Here is a 22,129-nt window from a genome sequence, read left to right as displayed (position 1 = left end):
TGCTGAATACTGCAATTACAACTAGAGCCATGGACCACCAGGAACATCTTGGAGATACCTACTGAGGATCTTAGAAATGTCATTGTTTGGACTAGTGAGAGTGCATCCACTTGGCTACTCCAAAGGGTCCTCAGCAACTCTAACCTCCACAGTGCTGCCTATCTTGTAAACATCACATCCAACTGTGCTGCAATAGAAGGGAGAGGAAGAACATGACAAGTGATAAAGAGAGGCACATGATGGCCATGCCTAATCATCCTAGTTCAAGTGAGGACCCAACTACATTGAATGAAGAAAGTAGTCAATGGCCAAATGCTGCAAGATTTTGTCACCATTCACCTTTGGCATACTTGGTAATATACCATGGCACCACACTAGTGCCAATCAATGACTACACTCAGCAACAGAGGAACTCACCATTTCGTCTTGGCGTTCAACATTATTGGGTTCTTTCACTCGTAATATCCTGAGGATTATCATTAACCAGAAACTGATCTGAACCAGGAACTAAACTTAACACGTCACAAGCTGTGCTTTCTGCAGTGTGGGAATAAATTCCTGACCTGTAAACACTTTCTACAATCTGCAAGGCAGGGTTGTGAAAAGTTAACCATGTGCCTGCATGCAAGACAATGAAGATTGAATCCATTTAGGACACCACTTCAATGCACCATCCAGTGTCGTCAGTGTTTGATGCTCTCCCCTATCGATCCATTGGCTGTGGTATGGAGCATCAAATTTACATAAGCAACCCTGTCAAGGCCTTCTGAGAAATACATGGAGAGAACTCAGACTCTACCATCTTGGCAGGAGCAGCAAGGTATTTATTAAGGAAATGTACAAGGGGAGATGATAGAAGTAATGGATGGGGTGAATAGTGGCAGGTACTAGAAATGCTGGTTATGCCAAGATGTTGCAAGGCATCTGATCCAGATTGCTTGCATTCCAGATTGCAAAAGAAAGTTGAAGACAATGCAAAACAGGTGAGCTGGTCATTGAGTTGAAGAAGGTGGGGGGGGGGGGGGGGGGGGAGCACAGCACAGTGCACACACTCTTGTCTACATCAACATTGCTGAGGTCAAGAGGGTTGAGAGCTTCAAGTTCCTAGGAGTGAACATCACCAATAGCCTGTCCTGGTGAAACCACATAGATGCCATGGCCAAGAAAGCTCACCAGCACCTCTTATTCTTCAGGAGGCTAAAGAAATTTGGCACATCCCTTTTTGACACTCACCAATTTTTAATCGATGCACCATAGAAAGTATCCTATTGGGATGCATCATGGCTTGGTATGGTAACTGCTCTGCCCGAGACCACTTCTACGCTAAAGATGAACTTTTGATCTCTCAATCTACCTTGTCATGGTGTTTGTATCTTATTTGTTGACCCGCACTGCACTTTCTCTGTAATTGTAGAACTTTATTCTGCATTCTGTTTTTTTTCTTTGTTACTGTCTTGATGTACTTGTGGAAATGGAATGATCTGTATGGATGGCACGCAAAACAGAACTTTTTCACTGTATCTTGGTACATGTGACAAAAATAAACTAATTTACCAATCTTTCAATTTTCCCCAGGGAAAGAAGGGCAAGAGAAACTTGGAAAGTGGCAAATCTGATACATCTGTTCAAGGATCAGTAGACTGGAAAACCACAAATGTGACACCATTGTTCAGGAAGGGAGAAGACAAAAAGCTGGCCCATTAGCTTAACATCTGTTGTCGGCAAGGTGTTGGAGTCTATAATCAAGGCAGAATTAGCTAGTCATTTGGAGAAGCTTCATGTAATCAAGCCCAGTCAAATCGGCTTTATGAAAGGCAAATCAAGTTTGACAAATTTGCAAGTGTTCTTAGAGAGTGTAGCATGCAGGGTCAATAGAGGGGAATCAGATGCAGTGTTCTTGGATATTCAGAGTGCTTTTGACAAGTTGCTATACAAAAGGCTGATACACAAGAGCTCATGGTATTCAGGAAAGTGTGTTAGCGTGGATTAGTTAATGCATCAAAGATGAGAGTTAGAATAAATGGAAATGAAAAAGAACTGAAGATGCTTTAAATCTGCCTCAGAAATAAGCCAGCATAATTAAGGACCACTCCCACCCCAGTCATTCTCACTTCCCCCTCCCGTCGGGCAGAAGATACTAAAGCTTCAGAGCACGAACCACTAAGCTCAAGGACAGCTTCTACTCTGCTGTTATCAGACTCTTGAACGCACCTCTCATACACTAGATGAACTCTTGATCTCCCAACCCACCTCATTGTGGCCCTTGCACTTTATTTGTCCACCTGCACTGCACTCTCTCTGTAACTGTAACACTATCTTCTGCATTCTGTCTTCCTTTTTACTACCTAAATGTACTTATGTATGGAATGATCCACCTGGATGGCATGCAAACAGAAGCTTTTTGCTGTTTCTCAGTACATGTGACAATAATACACCAATTCCAAATCTAAAACAAAAACAGAAAATGCTGTAAATACTCAGCAGGTCAGGCAGCATCTGTGGGAAGAGGAACAGAGTCCACGTTTCAGGTCAGAGGGTACAAAAAAAGCTCATTAAGCTGCAGAAAGGATGGGGGAGAGGACGTCTTTGATAGGCAAAACTAGGGTGACCATGGGGATAAGATGTAAACTGGGTATCTGTTTGAGTGTGAATGGGAGCAGTTAGTGAGAACATAGACAAAAGAACAGAGACAAAAGACTGTGCAAGTAATGAAATGCAGTGCAGAAGGACACAAGCAGCAGGACAGGGTGGGCATATCCTTCACTGCCAGAGAGACAAAAAAAGGAAAATAAAAGGAAAAAAAAGAAAAACAAGCTGAGCTATTACTACAGATGGCCAGCTGATACAAATTGAAAAATCAAGTTACCTGAAGTTATAGAATTCAACTTTGAGCCCAGGAGGCTGCACTGTTCCCAGATGGTTTCACCCTGGTCTTACCCTATCAGAGACATCCCCCCTCTCCCACCCTCCCTGCAGCTTTACCAGCTTTGTCTCCTTTCCAATTCTGACAAAGTGTCTCCACCTGCAACGTTGACTCTGTTTCTCTTCCCACAGATTCAGCCCAACTCGTTGCGCATTTCCAGCATTTTCTGGTTTAGTGTTAGAATAAGTCATTTTCAGGTTGGAAGGATGCAACTAGTGGAGTGCCCCAAAGATTAGATCTTGGCCCTCAATTAGTTACGATTTATATCAATGACTTGTGAGGTAACCAAGTTTGCCTATGATATGAAAATGGGATTTCATGTTATGAGGAGGATATTTGGACCCTACAACAGGATATAGATTAGTTGAGTGGGTGGGTAAAAAATTGCAGTTTAATGTGTTAAGATGTGAGGTCATACACTTTGGTAAGAGGAAAGTAAAGGTAGACTATTATCTAAATGGAGAAGGATTGCAGATCAGCAAAGTACAGAGATAACTCAGTGTTCTTGTGCACAAATCACTAAAAGGGGGGTGGTGCACGTTCCTGTTTACATCAACGGTGCTGAGGTCGAGAGGGTTGGGAGCATCAATTTCCTAAGAGTGAACACACCAATAGTCTTTCCTGGTCCAACCACGTAGATGGCATGGCGAAGAAAGTTCATCAGTGCCTCTACTTCCTCAGGAGGCTAAAGCAATTTGGTATGTCCCCTTTTGACCCATCAATTTTTAATCGATGCACCATAGAAAGCATCCTAACTGGATCCATCATGGCAACTGCCCTGTCCGTGACCACAAGAAACTGCAGAGAATTGTGGACACAGCTCAGCACATCACAGAAACCAGCCTTCCCTCCACCTGACTGTCTATACTTCTCGCTGCCTCAGTAAAGCAGCCAGCATAATCAAAGACCCTACCCACCTCGGAACATTCTCTCTTCTCCCTCTCCCATCAGGCAGAAGATACAAAAGCCTGAAAGCACGTACCAGCAGGCTCAAGGTCAACTTCTACCCTGCTGTTACAATATTGAATGGTTCCCTGGTATGTTAAGGTGGACTCTTGACCTCACAACCTACCTCATTATGACCTTACACTTTATTGTCTGCCTGCACTGCACTTTATCTGTAACTGTAACACTTCATTCTGCATTCAGTTATTGCTTTACCTTGTACTACCTCAATGCACTGTGTAATGAATTGATCTGTATGAATGCTATGCAAGACAAGCTTTTCACTGTACCTTGGTACATGTGACAATAATAAATCAATTCCAAGTTAGCAGGGCATGTGCAGCAGATGGTTAGGAAGGTAAATGGCCACATTGGCCTCCATTGCAAGAAGGTTGGAGTTTATAAACAGGGAAGTATTGTTACAGTTGTACAGGACGTGGGCAAGGCTGCACCTGGAGTACCACGCACAGTTTAGGTGTCCTTCTTTAAGAAGTGATATACTGACTTGGAGGCAGTCCAAAAGAGATTCACTGGGATAATTCCTGGGATGAGTGTGATGAACTGCAGGATGAAACCAATCATCTACAACAGAATGGGCAAACAAGTGACTGTTAGAACTTAAGAGAGAAGTGTTTGGTGATGTACTCAGGGAGCAGGACTGGGAAGAGATGATACAGACAATTGCATAGTTCTAGGGGGTGCAGGAACAAAGATATCTGGTGGTTCACATGCACAGACCATGCATGCACTTAGCGAGGCACAGAGAGAGAGTACTTACCAAAGCACATTAGGATCTTGGGCTTCATAAACAGGAGGTATTGAGTACAAAAGCAGGGAAGTCAACCTCAACATTTATGAAGATTTATATTGTGGGTAGAGCACTGTGTCCAGATCTGGACACCACACTTTAGGGAGGAGTTGAAGGAACTGGAGAGAGCACAGGGAAGATTTACCAGAATGGTTCCAGAGAAGAGGGAACTTAGCTTCAAGGTTTGGTTGGAGAACCTGGGGTTGTTTTACTTGGAACAAAGGAGGTTGTGGAGAGATTTGATAGAGGTGCACAATATTATCACAGGTTTAGATAAGGTAGGTAGAGAAAAGCTGAGGACACAGTTTTAAGGCTTCAGGGAAGAGGTACAGGGAGATGAGAGGAAATACTTTTTTAGTGGGATGATAGTGTCCCGGAATTTGTTGCCTATGAGCAGGTGGAAATGGAGCTTCATCTGGACTCGCAATCCTGGATATATCGCGATTCCTTCATTATTGTTGCACCTAAATCCTAGAACTACCGTTGTCTCCCAATGGAATTGCAGGAATACCTTCACCAAGAGGAATGCAGCAGTTCAAGGCAAAGCTCATCACCACCTTCTCAAGGGCAATTAGGGATGTGCAATGAATGCTGGCCTTGCCAGCTATGTCCACTCTCCCAGAAGTGAATTTTAAAGAACTTTTCTCAGGGTTCATAAACATGCTCACTATGATACTTCTACGGAGTACAGATACAAGACTCCTGCAGTTGTAATTATCCCAACAGGTGCAGTGGTGCTAGAATTTTATGTTATTCCCCTCCCTAGAAGATGCAGCTTAATGTCAGTATTTTTAGTACAGATTCCGGTAATTCATCACTTGCAATGGATAGTTTACATCCTCATCCCACATTGCCAACACCTGAGATCTGGTGGAATATGGATTCACAGAAGCTTAGATTGTGAGGCCTGTGTGAAAAATAGTCCAGAACTGCTTTGTACAGGGGACTATTTTTCACACTGGCCTCACAATCTAAGACAGCAGGCAGTGCAGTCACGGAAGTGTACAGATACATTACACGTTTCGAGAGGCTGGTCATGGAACACATCAGCTCCAGGCTCCCAGAAAACCTCAACCCACTGCAATTCACCTACCACCAAAACAGGTAGGAGGCAGATGCCACCTCTCTGGCCCTACACTCGTCTCTGGAGCACCTGGATAACAAAGACACCTACATCAGACTCCTGTTTATTGCCTATAGCTCCATCTTCAATACTGTATCCAAAGAAACTCATCTCCAAACTCCATGAGGTAATGTTGCAGCTCCATAAAACCCTGGTTAGACCATACTTATAATATCGTTTTCAGTTCTGGTTGCCTCACTATAGGAAGGATGTGGAAGTTTTAGAAAAGGTGCAGGGAAGATTTATCAGGATGCTTATGTTTCACCATATGGCTTGCGGAACTGAACTTTAAGAACCATTGTTGAACTTGGAGTTTGGGACTTGCCACACACACACACACGAAGAGTTTAGTTTTTGGGGTTAATGTTCAAGGTTTAACTTTTTTTTTGAATTCTAACATAATAACATTTTTACTTTTATTTAGTATTATTATAAGTAATGATTAATAAAATAGTTGTTAACACTGAATCATGACTCAGTGTGTTTCTTTTGTTGCTGGTTCGTGACAAAATTGCACAGCGCATGTCTTGAGGATAGGTTGAGCCAGCTAGGGCTTTTCTCTTTGGAGCGGAGGATGAGAGGTGGCCTGATAGAGGTGTACAAGATGACAAGAGGCATAGATCTAGCAGACAGCCAGAGACTTTTTCCCAGGGTGGAAATGGCTAACACGAGGGGGCATAATTGTAAGGTGATTGGAGAAAAGTACGGTGGGGGGGGGGGGAGAGAGATCAGAGGCAAGGCAAGTTGTTTTTTTTTGTACAGAGGCTGGTGGGTGCATGGAACACGCTGCCAGGGGTGCTGGTAGAGGCAGACACACTAGGGACATTTAAGAGACTCTTAGATAGACGATGATAGAAAAATGGAGGGGTATGTGGGAGGGAATGGTTAGATTGATCTTAGATAGGTTAAAAAGTCAGCACAACATCGTGAGCCGAAGGGCCTGTTCTGTGCTATAATGTTCTATGTCCTAGATCTCAGACTCAGCACCTCTCTCTGCAACTGGATCCCTGACCAACAGATCAGTTAGGATAGGCAGTAACACCTCCACCACAATTATCCTCAACACTGGTGCCCCGCAAAACTGCGTCCTCAGCCACTTACTTTACTCCCCATGCACTCAAGATTGTGTGGACAGATTCCGTTCCAACTCCAAGTTTGAGGATGACACCACTGTGGTGGGCCGGATCTCAAACAACGATGAGGCAGAGTATAGGAAAGAGATAGGGAGCTTACTGGCAGTGTGTCAAGACAACCTTTCTCTCAACATCAACAAAACCAAAGAGCTAGTCATTGACTTCGGAAAACAGGGCACAGTACATGCCCCTGTCTGTATCAATGGTGCTGAGGTAGAGATGGTTGAGAGCTTTAAGTTCCTAGGTGTAAATATCACCAACAATTTGTCCTGGTCCAGCCACGTAGACTCTATGGTCAAGAAAGCACACCGATGCCTCCACCTTCTCTTAGCCTTAAGGAAATTTGACATGTCTCTGATGACCCTCACCAATTTTTACAGATGCACCATAAAAAGTATCCTATCCAGATGCATCACAGCTTGGTATGGCAATTGCTCTGCGCAGGACAACAAGAAATTGCAGAGAATTGTGAATGCATCCCAGTCCATCATAAAAACCAGCCTCCCCTCCACGGACTCTGTCTACACTTCCCGCTTCCTTGGGAAAGCGGCCAACATAATCAAAGACCCCTCCCACCCTGGGCATTCTCTCTTCTCCCCCCCTCCCATCGGGAGGGGGGGAAACATGTACCGCCAGGCTCATGGACAGCTTCTATCTTGCTGTTATAAGACTCTTGAACAGACCTCTTGTAAATGAAGATGAACTCTTGATCTCTGTCTACCTTGTCATGCCCCTTGCACTTTATTTGTCAACCTGCACTGCACTCCCTCTGTAACTGTAACACTATATTCTTCATTCAGTTTTATTTTTCCATGCGTACCACCTCGAGGTACTTATGTATGGAATGATCCGTTTGGATGGCATGCAAAACAAAGTTTTCACTGTATCTAGGCACATGAGACAATAATAAACCAATTACCACACAATCCACAGGTTCTTGTCAGTGTCAGGAATGGATACCTCAGTTAGGAATTCCCTCCAAGCAACCACACTTATAATATTGCCACTACATGTTGCCTTTGAGAACGTTGTTCTACCAATACATTTAAAATAAAGGTAATGCAATTCTATTCTTGCTCAGTCTTTGTTACAAGTGTCTAGTGCTACAAGCCTGTGTTTACAGGGACTACTGGTACAATGTGCAGTTAAGGCACTAATTTCTGCAAGTTTCTCAGGGATTTAACAATGAATGAGTCAGTGACCAGGCAGGAAACAAATTACTTACACCCTGGTGTCATTTCCTGGCAAGATCCCCCTTCACACTTCCTGTTCCATTCTGCGACTTCCTGCTGCGAATCAAAACCCCCACCATATTTGGGCATTTTCAACCAGCTGGCTACATATTCGGGGTGATAAGCAGATACTGTATAGCACTCCACTATTAGAAATCTGAGCAGCCTCAAACTTAAAAATCATATTTATCATTTTGCTTCTAAGACACTGATTTGAATACAGCAATTCATGAACATGCCCAGATCATGAACGCTGCATAAATTAACGAGGCTGTTTTAGTTAGAGAAGACCGCTTGTTTCTCAGTAATAAGCAACATTCATGCTAGGATTTTATCTGTTTTTAATTGGTCTTCTCCTGAAGGCAGGACTTCCCTAAGGAGGAATAGGGAAAAACAAATGTACAGCAGGCTATATAGCTCCTGTGAAGAGAGATTTAACATTTCAAATTGACGATGCTTCGACAGAAATGTAAAACAGAAAAATTGTGTGTTTTAAGTTGCAAAGTGGGGGGGAATGAACATCTGTGACAGGATGGGGACCAAGTGACACAATTGCTTTCAGTGCCATCTACAAGAGGGAAATGGATGTCTGTAAATGACAGCGGATCTCTCTGGAGGACTGTGAGTAGAGGAAGATAAGTGAAGGCATCAGAGAGAAAGAAAACAACAACAAATGGGTCACTGGGCTTGTATGTTAGTTGCTAACCTATCCTCTCAATTGGAAACGGATGTCTGGATCTGTGAGATGTAGAGCACAGTAGCTGAAAAACATGGTGATGCTGGAGGAACTCAGCAGGCCAGGCAGCATCCGTGGAGAAAAGCAGGTGATCAATGTTTTGGGTCAGGACCCTTCTTCAGGACTGAAGATAGGAAAAGGGAAACCCCAATATATAGGAGAGAAAAGCAGAGCAGTGATAGGTGGATAAAAGAGAGAATGTGGGGTGGGCACAAGGTGGTGATAGGTAAATAGGTAAATGCAGTTAAGAGAGGGTGATAGGTAGGTGCAGGGGAGGAGGGGAAAACAGATCCACTGGGGGATGGGTCAAAGGTAAGGAGGAAAAAAGGGGGGTAGAAAAAAAAGAGATAGGCTAGGAGAGGGAAGAAGAGGCATGGTTGGGGGTAGGTGTGGGGGGGGGGGGGGCGAGAGAGAGGGGTTGTTATGGGAATTACTTAAAGTGGGAGAATGCAATGCTCATGCTGTTAGGCTGCAAGGTTCCAAGATGGAAAACGAGGTGCTGTTCCTCCAGTTCGTGCTTGGAATTCTCCTGGCAGTGGAGGTGGCCGAGGACTGACATACCTGTGATGGAGTGGGAGGGGGAGTTCCAGTGACTGACAACAGGGAGATGCAGATCACGGTTACGGATGGAGCGCAGGTGTTCTGCAAAACAGTGACCAAGTCTGCGTTTGGTCTCACCAATGTAGAGGAGGCCACACTTGGAGCACCGAATGCAGTAGATGATATTAAGGAAGGTGCACGGAGCGATGTGCATAGCAGGAAGGGCGAGGAAGCAGAATCAATGACTATTTTAAAAAGTAAAATGGATATATACTTGAAAGAGAAAATATGCCCAAGTATGGGGAAAAATAGGGGAGTGGAATAACTGAATAGGTTTTGTTAAAGAGCCAAACAATTGGTCAAATGCCTTTCATGTACCAAAATACTTTCTATCTGAAACATTAACTTTGTTTTTTTTTCCCTCCACAGATGCTCCCCTTTCCATTAGTTTATTTCAGATTTCAGCATTGACAACATTTTTGCCACATAGTTATCACCCTGTTTGTTGTTGACTTTGATTTATGAACAAAACCAGATGTTTTAATTCTGTTCATAATAAATAAGTTTACTTAGATGTGATTAGTTAAAAACTTCCATAATTTCAAGCATATTAAATAATTCTCCTCAGTTTCTCTTCAAGAGGAAAGACCTGGGGAAGGCAAATCTTCCTATATTATTCTCTTAGGCTTTGGATCAAGGAGTGTTTAACTAAATTCATACATTTCAGTCTACAGGGAAAGTTTAGCTCCACAAGCTTACCACTGGTCATGTGGGACACTTTGGCCAGCTTCTTCATTACATTATCCATCCGTGACTGTGTGCTATCCAACTCATAGGAGAACTCATCAAGCATACTGTGGGAAAACAGAGCATACAGTGAAACCTTAAGCTAAGGAGTGGGGTCCAATTTCACCCTCCACACACACTAAATAATTTATAGAACTTGTTATTGGCTCCACTTTATATGAGATTTTCCACTTCTCGCTCAGATGAGGAACCCAGTTACAATGCCTTGCCGTGACTGTTCTAGAAATAAAGCTACTGTGACTTCATCCTTGGTAACAGCCCCACCAGCATACACCTTCCTTACCTTTCCCTTCAAACAGATACACAAAGAAAACCACTCTCCTTCACCAACAATAAATATATTTCATCTCCTTATATATCCATGGTATTCCAACACCTACAAATAAACCCCATCACACCCACCATCCCCTCAAAACATACACATGGACAGAAACATCTCTGTTCTAAGAACAAGGTAAAATATGTGGCATCATGGTTCCCCCTGCACACCATGCTTATACTCTTAAGTTCTTGTTCTTCACAATTATACAAGACTCTCTCAGTCAATTCCATCTGTATATATCACTGTCTTTATTTTTTTTAATGAAAACCCAGTTCTCACGCCAAAGGAGTTCCATACTGTCACAGCTCTGATGCTATTCCTGCTTGTCCTGTCACTCAAATGAATAACAGCATCATTCCCCAGAAGCTGGTCAGCAGAGCACTGAAAAGGCAGGAAATCCCCAGTAGGCATTAGCAAGTGTTGTATTTGTTTAGGCTTAAGGGAAATGGCTCAGGAAGAGAACAACCCCCATCCAAGTCAGCAGTTTAATGCTGAAACTAGCATCACTCACTCCTAAAGGCTTGTATAAAGGCACTGTATTCTCTCAAGTTTCCCAGTTCATTTCATACCTTATCCTGTAAGCAGACAGCACCATGATGGGCATCAGACACTAAACCAAAAACGCAATTCTGCCAAGGCTCCTTTTTTTTAAAAAAAAAATTAATTCATTTCTGGGATCTCAATGTCACTGGCAAGGTTACCACTTATTGACCCATCCCCAACTTCCTCTGAATTAAGTATTTTTACCAACCCATTTCAGAAGGCATATAAGAGTCAACCTAATTACTTTTGGTCTGGAGTCACACAAAGGCCAGGCCAAATATGGATGGCACATTTCCTTCTCAAGAACATCAGTGGACAGAATAGGCATTTTCAAAAATCATGTAGTTTCCTGTCACCATTACTGATCCCAGCTAATTTTCCATTTAATTAACTGAAATTAAATTCCCAGCTGCCAAGGCAGGATTAAATCTCGGGATGACTGGTCAAAGACAGAGAGATACAGCACAGAAACAGGCCCTTCTGCACTGAGTATGCCACCCACTTACACTAATCCTACATTAATCCCATTTTATTCTCCCCACGTTCCCATCAACTCCCCCAATTCTACCCCTCACCTACACACTAGGAGTAATATACAGCAGCCAATTAACCCAGCAACCCACATGTTTTGGGATGTGGGAGGAAACCAGAGCACCCGGGGAAAACCCACATGGTCACAGGGAGAACGTGCAAACTCCACACAGACAGCACCCAAGGTCAGGATTGAACTTGAGTCTCTGGAGCTGTGAGAGAGTGGCTCTCCTAGACAGTGCTGTTCTGGCCTCTTTAGTTACTTCTCTGATGTAACCATTCTGCTACTTTGCCTGATTTCATTCATACCCACCTGAACACAGCCTGCAACTGTTCAGTCTTATCCCACTTCTCTTACCTCAGGAACAATTCCTGGCCTCCTCTCCTTACTCCTTTGTTTGCAAAATCATGAGCTATTAACCCAATATTCTCTCTTATTAGTACCACTTCCTTCAACCTTCATCAGAACAGAACAATGACATTCAGCCCCTTGCTTCCACCACCATTCAATTAATTCACAACTGTTCTGTATCGCAACTCCATCCAATCATCTTGGTCTGTCTCCCCTGCCCAATAAAAATGAATCAAAAGTTTGAAATTTCCAATTTATCCCTTGCATCAACAGCTTTTGGAGAAGAAAGAGCACCAGACTCATTATCTTTGTGCAAAGGTCACCTCCTTTAGTTGTTGTAACCTCAGGGTTGATGACAGTCAGTCCACTGTCCTTACCAAGTACATACATGCACTGAACAACAATAGGGTATGGTTGGGCAGTGGAATCTGTCACTCTAGCTATCTAGACTAGTACATGAGTGGGCACTTTGCTAAAGGCTGCTGCCAGTTGTGGGACTACAACACGTCAGTGGAAATTAAGGATACTGAAAACAAGAGGGTTGGAAAGAGATCAAAGCAAAGCTCATTTCCTTGGGGCCGAACAAGGCAAGCACTGCAGGGATGGGAAAGAATGAAACTTAAAGAAAGCACATTGCTGAAACAATACTCACACTGCTTGCTCATCCAGCTCATGGCCGATCTTCTGCGACATGTTCTTCAAAACTCCAATGCTGCCAGAAACCAACTCCAGCTGATCATCCTGCTGCTCCACGATCAACTATGTGGGATGATTAGCACAAAAAAAAAGTTGACAAGACCCAAAGCGCTTAGCTCCTCCTCTTCACAGTTAACCTCCCTTTCGCCAGGATAGGTTCTCTCCCTACATAAAGCCATCTTTCACCAAAACACGGCTTCTCAACACAGGACTGTTACATTTCTATACCCATCTCTGGGCTCTCCATAAACTCTTCTTTATCTGCACAAAGATTCCTCACTTGATCCAAACTATTTTGTAGTAAGTGGCAGTTTTTCTACTCTCTGGTGTTTCTCCCTTCATTGCTCAACTTGTTTTCCTTGCTTTGCTGGACATGGTTCCTTGGGTCTTTGTTTTCACTGTGACACCTCACACAGAAGGCTACTGTCATGACAGACTTCACAGCCTAGCTTTGTCCTCAGCTTGTACCTACAAACATGCACACTGCAGAACACATCAGGAGCAGGAACCTAAGCTGATTTCACTCTCAATTCCCATTTCTCCCTGAGGGCAAAGTACACCTCTTAAGATCAATGCACTCAGAACAGCCTTGGAATCTGATCTGTAATCTGGTGAAGGACAGGGCAGTCTTATCAACTGGTTGCACCTCCTTCTCCCCCACCCAAATGTTTTTTGGGAGGCCATCATGTCTGAAGTCCAGACCTCATTCCCCAACCATAAATGCATGCAAAAAGTTATCCTTCCACTTCTATTTCCCACCCACTGCTGTCAGCTTGCAGCAACTGTGCTCTCACTCTGCCCGGTTACCTGCTGTTGGATGTTTTGGTCCTCAATAAACTGAGAATTCACTGTTTGCAGTTCTTGATCAAGTCGGCTGTATTTATCTGAAGTGGAGCTTGGTCTCTGGCTTCCCCTGGTGCTCAGCAGTGCCTGCACAAACAGCAAAGAGCCAGTGTTATTTTCCACACAGCATGATCCCATATCAAAGACAACAGAATAAAAGAACTTGTGTTTATACAGAAAATCCCAAAGCAGTACACGAGAAACCAAGCAAATAAGTTTCTAAAAAACAACGTGATAATGACCAGATCAGCTGTTTTAATGACAAAACCGTAAGATGTAGCAGCAGAATTAGGCCATTCGGCCCATTGGGTCTGCTCCACCATTCAATCATGGCTAACTGGTTATTTTCTTTTCTCAACCCCATTCTCCTACCTTTTCCCTCTAACTCCCTTACCAATCAAGAACCTATCAATCTCTGTCTTAAATACACCCAATGACTTGGCCTCCACAGCCCTCTGTGGCAACAAGTTCCACAGTTTTCACCACTCTCTGGCTGAAGAAATTCCTCATCTCAATTCTAAATGGACATGCCTTTATTCCGAGGATCTGCCCTCGGATCCTAGACTCTCCTACTAATGGAGACATCCTCTCCATGTCCACTCCATCCAGGCCTTTCAATATATGGTAGGTTTCAATGAAATCCCCCCCTCGACCTACTGAACTCCATCGAGTACAGGCCCAGAGACATCAAATGCTCCCTCTAATGATGCTAATTAACATAAATATTGGCCAGGACATCCGAGAGAACTCCCCCATTGTTTTTCATATAGCGCTGAGAGTTTTTTTTTACATATACCGTGGAAGGCAAAGGGACCCTCTTGCTTAATGTCTCATCTAAAAGACAGGAAGCACACTTCAGCCTGGTTTAAGTGTTGATGATCCTGAAAAGGAACTTGAACCTACAAACTTCAGCCTCTAAGGTGAATGGTCCCCACTGAGCAATAGCTGAGTGAATAGCTGTGTTCAGTTCTGGTCGCCTCATTATAGGAAGGATGTGGAGGCGTTGGAGAGGGTGCAGAGGAGATTTACCAGGATGCTGCCTGGATTAGAGAGTATTGAATATGAGGAGAGGCTTAAGGTGCTAGGGCTTTATTCACTGGAAAGGAGAAGGATGAGAGGAGACATGATAGAGGTATATAAAATATTGAGAGGAATAGATAGAGTAGACAGTCAGCGCCTCCTTCCCAGGGCACCAATGCTCAAGACGAGAGGGCATGGCTTTAAGGTTATGGGTGGGAGGTTCAAGGGAGATTTTTCACCCAGAGAGTGGTTGGTGCATGGAATGCACTGCCTGGGGTGGTGGTGGAGGCAGATACATTGGAGAGGTTCAAGAGCTTGTTGGATAGGCATATGGAGGAGTGTGGGATGGGGGGATATGCGGGAGGAAGGGGTTAGGTAGTGTGAGGGTGGTTTGATGGATGGCACAACATGGTGGGCTGAAGGGCCTGTTTTGTGCTGTATGGTTCTATGGTTCTATGGACATGGTATGGTTCCAGGGGAAAATTCTACCAGAACTCAGGGCTGGAAAATCATAAAACCCCAGAATTCCAGGGTTTTCAATTTCCAGCTGTGGTCATTCGAGCAAACATTTTCTTCCCCTCAGGTTCTGGAGTCATCTGTCCAACAACATCCCAACCAAGATCAGCCAACAGCCCAATGAGCAGAACCACTAACTTTTTGACCAGGGCATCTTGATACTACACCAGTCTGTGCACTACTATTAAGGGCACTTCTCCAAACAAGGAAACCTTCTGAAGAGGAAAAACAGCCTTATATCAGTGAAAGTAATATTAATGAACATGCGGTTCTGATTAACCGTGGCAATCAGGTTAAAGTGGGCAAGAGCTTGCTGTGTTGAGGAATGCCTTTAATTTTCCAGGCAGGGGATTCTGAGCGAGGGAACAGAGCTCTTGGCTAATCTGCACAACCATGAAACAATGCTGACATCATCAACGATAATCACATCAGGAAAGCCCACTAAGAGGCTGCGGCTTGTTTATCCCACTTCGATATCTCGATGTTATCCAAAGGGCCATGAGAAATCCCAGCTGTGGTGCCTGTTATTCACGAGGTTTCTTAATCAATAATAGGTAAGGGTCAATGAAAGCCACACACCTGCCGGTTTTTCTGTTCCACCAATGCTTGCATCGAAGAACTGGACATGTGATCTTTCATTTCCTGTAAGTACAACAGATTCAGGTTTTGCTACAGTAGGTAAACTGCAAATCTCACCAAAAAGGAGTGTTGACCATGGCACTGAACTGTGCTTCTTCCCTTTAACTATGCATTTTGTTCTATAACTGCATACATTAATGTAACTGGGTGGAAATAATTTTGCATTTCAAACTCTGGACTAACCCAACCACAACGAATGTTCTGAAAATCTTTAAGGAAGGAAAGGCACAGATGGGTTAAATACACAGCCAATCTCCCTCTGCAATCTTTCAGCAACTTTCCCAACATGTTTTTGCACTTCCCACACCAGTCACTGGTACTATGGTCTGCATGACCAATAGGATTCTAATTTTCCCTCAACCTCCTTAAGCCAAGATGGTCACATCCACTTGCTTGGTTGATTTACAAGCTGCATGAATGGCCTCAGATTATAGAGCTAAATCATAGCTACAAACACAGTGTAGAGCATGTGGTACTTGTAAAAAAAAAACAAGAAAACCACACTTGCAGGAGTTATGGATCAGCAATATCATGACCACCACACAACATCAGTATACTAAGATCTTTCATATTTAACATCTTTGGCCTATCATTTATCATTTCCTGACGACCAGTGGAAGTGCTGGAATGAGCCAGAAGGCACTTTACAGTCAAATGCACTTATAGGACTGAAAGATTGCAGAGGGATCTTTGCTGTGTGCTTAATCTATACTCCACCTGCCCTTTCCTTCCCTAAAGATTTTTAGTATAGGCAACACAGGGTAATGACATGTTTTCCTTCCCTAAACAGTATTAGAATATCAGTTGAGTTTTTAATTACAACTTGACTTTTAAGGTGTGTGGGATTTGAACCCATTCTCTGGATTATCCATTTAGCTTCTATATAGGCAAACAATGTAACTACTACCTTTCACCAAAGTAACTCCAGACACAAATACATTTTTAGTGATAAAGCATTAGTGGCACAAGTGAGAGAATAATAGCACATTTTGTTCTCCCTCTCCTCACAATCTTCCAAGTTCTGCTCTCTAGCCCCATTGTGTCCTTGCCCAACATTAGAAGATGCTAGATCATCAACTTCCCATAGACTGGGCCTCTGGATTCCACTGCCAGAGTTCACATAAAGCACTCACTTTCATCCCTTTTTATAAATGCATCAGCAGGGCTTACCTTTACAATTTGTTTTGTACTGGTGATGAACGCTTTCCTTTTACTCAGCTCTGCTGGATCGAGATTAAACTTGCGAGGGTTTGTCTCCACGATACGTACATTGCAGTTGAGGCAAATTGACTGACGCATGTAAATTTAAACTCAGCAATAACTTGTATTGATATGTTGTCTTTAACATGCTTTGCAGAAACATAATCAAACCCAGTGAACAATAATTACTCAGATTGTAGCATTATTTAGTTTCCCTTTCGAGGGAAATTTGCAGTTCAACATAATAATGACCTTGGCATACTCCGAAAAGAAACATGTGCCCTTGACATTGATCTTCTCAACACTGCTTCTTTTGCTCTCACTCTTCCCACATCATCCCAGCTTAGGATACAAATAGCAAATTCCTCTCAAGTTACTCATTTTAAAATATGCTTTAGGTCTGTAGGCAAGAGGGTAATTTGTCCTGCGACCTTCTAGCCCCTTGCACAATGCATCTTTTGATGCCACCCCAAAGCACAGCTGTTACAAGGATGCAAGGTTCTGTTCTGCTTCTACTCATCCTTTCGTAAAAATAGCTTATTCTAACAATTGACTTTTGTGTTTGGTAACTTGGCTGAATCTAATTCTCTTTCCAAACAATGGTGGTTTATTGTAGTTTAAAAGCAAGAACCAGAGATGCTGAAAACCTGAAATAAAAACAGAAAATACTAAAGATACTTCTCGATTTTAATTTCTATTTTAATTTCCAATTTCCAGCTTCTGCATTTTTGTTTCAGGTCTTGGTCTCCGTCCTGTCACAAACATTTTTCTGGTACTCTCCATCCCTCCTCTTTCTCTGCAACTTTTGCAATTGCACTTAATTTCCACTTCTCAGTTCTGATGAAAGACCTTAAATGTTAACTCTGTTTCTCTCTCCATGAACACCACTTCATCTGGTGAATAGAAAAGAGAACGGTACAGCACTGGACAGGCCATTCAGCCCACAATGTCACAACGTTGTGCCGATCATGATGGCAATTTATACTAAATGTCCTCCTGTTTATCATCCATATCCCTCCATTCCCTTCATATTCATGTGTCTGTCTAAAAGCCTCTTGAACCCCATCAAACTGCCTGATTCCAGTACTACCCCTGGAACCCATTCCAAGCACCTACCACTCTCTGCGTAAAAATCTTGCCCCTCACATTGCCTTTAAACTTCCCCCCTCTAATCTTAAAAGCACTTCATCTGGTGTTTGACATTTCTACCCTAGGGAACAGATTCTGAATATTTCCAGCATTTTCTAATTTTATCATGGATTACTACAACTTGTTTTAACAACACTCACAAAGTTCAATTTGCTACTATGCTAACATGTATTTTGGGAAATTATTCCAGTTACTCAAGTAGTAGCCATTGGAAATTCTGATACTGGAGATTTTACTTTCAGTATTTGTGCTGGTTGTAAGTTATTACTTTCATTGGGTGGGGAATTTCACCTCCAGTTGTAATCATTGCAGGATAACACGTGATTGGCATATTGCAGTTCTGTTCACCAAATTACTGGATGGATGTGGTAACACAGAAGGTACAGGGAAGATCTATGAAAATGTTCCCAGTATTGGAGAAATTGATTTATGGTAAAATTGGCTGAGGTTAGTTTTCTTTGGGAAAGAGAAAAAGGAGAGTTGAAGTTTTCTTATTTGTTCATGGTAGGCAATGTTGCTACCACTACAGCATTTATTGTCCATCCCCGTTTGCCTCTGAACTGAGAAGGTACTTAAGAGTCGACCACATTTATAGGTCTGGAGTCATGTATAGGCCATACTGGGTAAGGATATACCAGATTAGTTTTTCTTTAAATATCAATCCAGTTATCAGATTTTTTTTTTGAACTTCCACCTGTTGCGATTGGATTTGTACTTGTGTCTCTGGGTCAAGGCTGCTGATCCAGCAACTTAACCATGATGTAGCAGTACTTATACTTCAGGTATGTAGAAATTATAGGACACCCAGGTGGGGTCAATGGAAAGGACCTCTAGCTCCTTAGAGGGATTAACAATGAGAGGGCATAGATTTAAGGTAGTTGGTAGAATTAGTGCACATTCCAGGAAAAATCTTTTAGCTCAGAGTTTGGTGTGGTCGGAACCTCACTTCTTTAAACAGAAATCCTTGGCACATTTAAAATGTGCCTGGGTGAGCATTTGATGCAATGTAACCTACAGGCTAAAAACTGGAAAGAGGGAGTAACCCAAATGGCTTTTTTTCCCCCAGTTGAATGGTGACCACAAAGCCCTAAATTTCTGCAATAACCTAAAGTGAATTACAAATTATATTGAATATGTTACCGGCATCAAATCATTTGCAATTCTGTGCCTAGTTACACAGCAGCCTTTGAAGAGGCTTTGATAGGCAACAGCTCAATGGACAGAAAGAACCCTTAGGGCAGACCTGACCAACTGGACATGTGGATTTGACACAAATGTTGTAAACTCTCACTGGTCATTAGTCGATATGGTTAATGAGTTAAAACCAACAGAATGGTGTTATAAGTGACTTTAAAAGCAAGATCAAGACAGTGCACCTGCAGTTAAAGGATATTAATAGTCTCATCAAGGTCCTCCAGGTCCCACTCAATACTACGCAGACTGTTCCTCAGCTCATTGGTTGTCCAGTCACACTCTTCCTTGCTGGCTGAAGAGGGATCAGTCAGGAGTTCGGTCCATCGTTGGTACAGTCCTTGGGAAGTATTCACTGCTTTTTGCACTTCACTGCAAGGAAGACAGAATCAGTAAACTGATACTTTTTGGCACTGACTAAGCAGCAAAGTCTACGTAAGCCATAAGGGCAGGAGGAGAAAGAGCCTTGACAGAATGGGGCAAGAGAGGAATTGGTGAAGCAGGGGTGAGATGGGGCACAGTATATGAGGAGAAGGGAGCAGCAGTGAGAGTGTGAGGGGAGGAACAAGTCAAGCAGAGGAGTAAGGGAGCAGCAGGGGAGGCAGCATGAAGGGGAGTGACAGCACTGGGGGATGGGGCAGTATGGGAGTGGAGTAGGGGGCAAGGAGGGACAGGGGCCATGCCACTGGGGAGGGGGGAGACGGGGGGGGGGGATCATTGGGGTGGGGGGAAGGGGGCCGTTGGGGGGGGGGGGGGGAGGAGGAGGGGGAGGATGGGGGACGGGGGCCGTTGGGGTGGGGGGGAGGGGGAGGAGGGGGGACGGGGGCCGTTGGGGGGAGGGGGAGGAGGGGGGACGGGGGCCGTTGGGGCGGGGGGGAGAGGAGGGGCGGGGGGGAGAGGAGGGGCGGGGGCCGTCGGGGGGGAGAGGAGGGACGGGGGCCGTCGGGGCGGGGGGGAGAGGAGGGACGGGGGCCGTCGGGGCGGGGGGGAGAGGAGGGACGGGGGCCGTCGGGGCGGGGGGGAGAGGAGGGACGGGGGCCGTCGGGGCGGGGGGGAGAGGAGGGACGGGGGCCGTCGGGGCGGGGGGGAGAGGAGGGACGGGGGCCGTCGGGGCGGGGGGGAGAGGAGGGACGGGGGCCGTCGGGGCGGGGGGGAGAGGAGGGACGGGGGCCGTCGGGGCGGGGGGGAGAGGAGGGACGGGGGCCGTCGGGGCGGGGGGGAGAGGAGGGACGGGGGCCGTCGGGGCGGGGGGGAGAGGAGGGACGGGGGCCGTCGGGGCGGGGGGGAGAGGAGGGACGGGGGCCGTCGGGGCGGGGGGGAGAGGAGGGACGGGGGCCGTCGGGGCGGGGGGGAGAGGAGGGACGGGGGCCGTCGGGGCGGGGGGGAGAGGAGGGACGGGGGGAGAGGAGGGACGGGGGCCGTCGGGGCGGGGGGGAGAGGAGGGACGGGGGGGAGAGGAGGGACGGGGGCCGTCGGGGCGGGGGGGAGAGGAGGGACGGGGGGGAGAGGAGGGACGGGGGCCGTCGGGGCGGGGGGGAGAGGAGGGACAGGGGCCGTCGGGGCGGGGGGGAGAGGAGGGACGGGGGCCGTTGGGGCGGGGGGGAGAGGAGGGACGGGGGCCGTTGGGGGGGGGGGAGGAGGAGGAGGAGGGACGGGGGCCGTTGGGGGGGGGGGGAGGAGGAGGAGGAGGGACGGGGGCCGTTGGGGGGGGGGAGGAGGAGGAGGGACGGGGGCCGTTGGGGGGGGGGAGGAGGAGGAGGGACGGGGGCCGTTGGGGGGGGGAGGAGGAGGAGGGACGGGGGCCGTTGGGGGGGGGAGGAGGAGGAGGGACGGGGGCCGTTGGGGGGGGGGAGGAGGAGGAGGGACGGGGGGGAGTTGAGTGCGGTTGTTGGCAGCGGTGGGGGCTGTAGAAGGTGACAGGTAGGGGGTAGGGTGGGGAGACCGGTTCGAGTCCCATCCACTCCGTCCAACGGCGTTGCTAACCCTTTCACCACGAAGAAGGGATCCTCCATCGACATGACGGCGGCTGGTGACCGCGGCTCTGCAGCGAGCTCCGCCGCTCCCCGACCGACGGCCGATCTCCCCTCAGTCCGCTGCCGCCATCTTACCGCCTCCGGCCGCCAACAAGCTCCACCGGGTCAAAGGGCGCGCGTTGCCCCAGGTTACGGGGGAAGCTCCCGGACTCCGCGCCCGCGCGTCAACAGGCCCAGCGGAGAAATGGCCACAACCTTCCTCTGTAACAACCCCCTCTCCCCCTTCACTGCCCTGTGAACTACACCCTGGCGACGTGTCCGTGCGGCAGCAGCGGAGGAGGGTCGGTGAGGAGGGAGGAGGCCAATCTGTTGCAGCTGCGGTCTGTGCCTTGGAGGACGTTGTCATCTCTCCCCAAACACCGCCTCCATCCCGGCATCTCTGAGCAAGTGTTGGGAGGCGCATGATTCACTGGTAATTGGTTTATTATTGGCACGTGTACCGAGATACACTGAAAAGCTTTGTTTTGCATGCCATCCAGACAGATCATTCCATACATTGAGGTGGTACAAAAGGAAAACAGAATGCAGAATAAAGTGTTACAGTTACAGAGGGAGTGCAGTGCAGGCAGACAGTAAGGTGTAAGGCCATGACGAGGTCAATTGAGAAATTAAGAATTTATCTTTATCATACAAGAGGTCTGTTCAAGTGTCTTATAACAGCGGGATAGAAGCTGTCCTTGAGCTTGGCTTTGTACCTTCTGCCTGATGGGAGTGGGGAGAAGATAGAATGACTGGGGTTGGAGGGATCCTTGATTATGTTGACTGCTTTCTCAAGACAGCGGGAAGTGTAGGCAGAGTCCATGGAGGGGAAGCTGGTTTTAGTGATAGATTGGGCTGTGTTCACAAC

General features: G+C 45.8%; 1 protein-coding gene across 2 annotated transcripts in view; it reads right to left on the bottom strand.

The window, feature by feature from the left end:
- The window catches only part of LOC127567925 (syntaxin-6-like), a 30,616-nt gene extending 8,825 nt beyond the window's left edge, over positions 1-21,791 (bottom strand). Inside the window, exons 1-8 of one of the 2 annotated variants that reach the window (XM_052011138.1) lie at positions 21,233-21,791; positions 19,452-19,621; positions 16,880-16,974; positions 15,650-15,712; positions 13,499-13,621; positions 12,648-12,754; positions 10,200-10,294; positions 8,490-8,537 (exon numbers count right to left, since the gene is read on the bottom strand). In XM_052011138.1, coding sequence (XP_051867098.1) covers positions 8,506-8,537; positions 10,200-10,294; positions 12,648-12,754; positions 13,499-13,621; positions 15,650-15,712; positions 16,880-16,974; positions 19,452-19,621; positions 21,233-21,267 — 720 coding nt within the window. In that variant the 5' untranslated portion in view covers positions 21,268-21,791 and the 3' untranslated portion in view covers positions 8,490-8,505. Of the gene's footprint in view, positions 1-8,489; positions 8,538-10,199; positions 10,295-12,647; positions 12,755-13,498; positions 13,622-15,649; positions 15,713-16,879; positions 16,975-19,451; positions 19,622-21,232 lie in introns of those variants that run through there. The other variant, XM_052011137.1, reaches the window with a different exon arrangement.
- Positions 21,792-22,129: the final 338 nt, after the last annotated feature.

The sequence above is a fragment of the Pristis pectinata genome, chromosome 3 (assembly GCF_009764475.1).
Source record: "Pristis pectinata isolate sPriPec2 chromosome 3, sPriPec2.1.pri, whole genome shotgun sequence".
In the NCBI taxonomy this organism is placed as follows: Eukaryota; Metazoa; Chordata; class Chondrichthyes; order Rhinopristiformes; family Pristidae; genus Pristis; species Pristis pectinata.
Note: the sequence above shows the minus strand (reverse complement) of the source record. Positions and strands in the feature narration are given on the sequence as shown.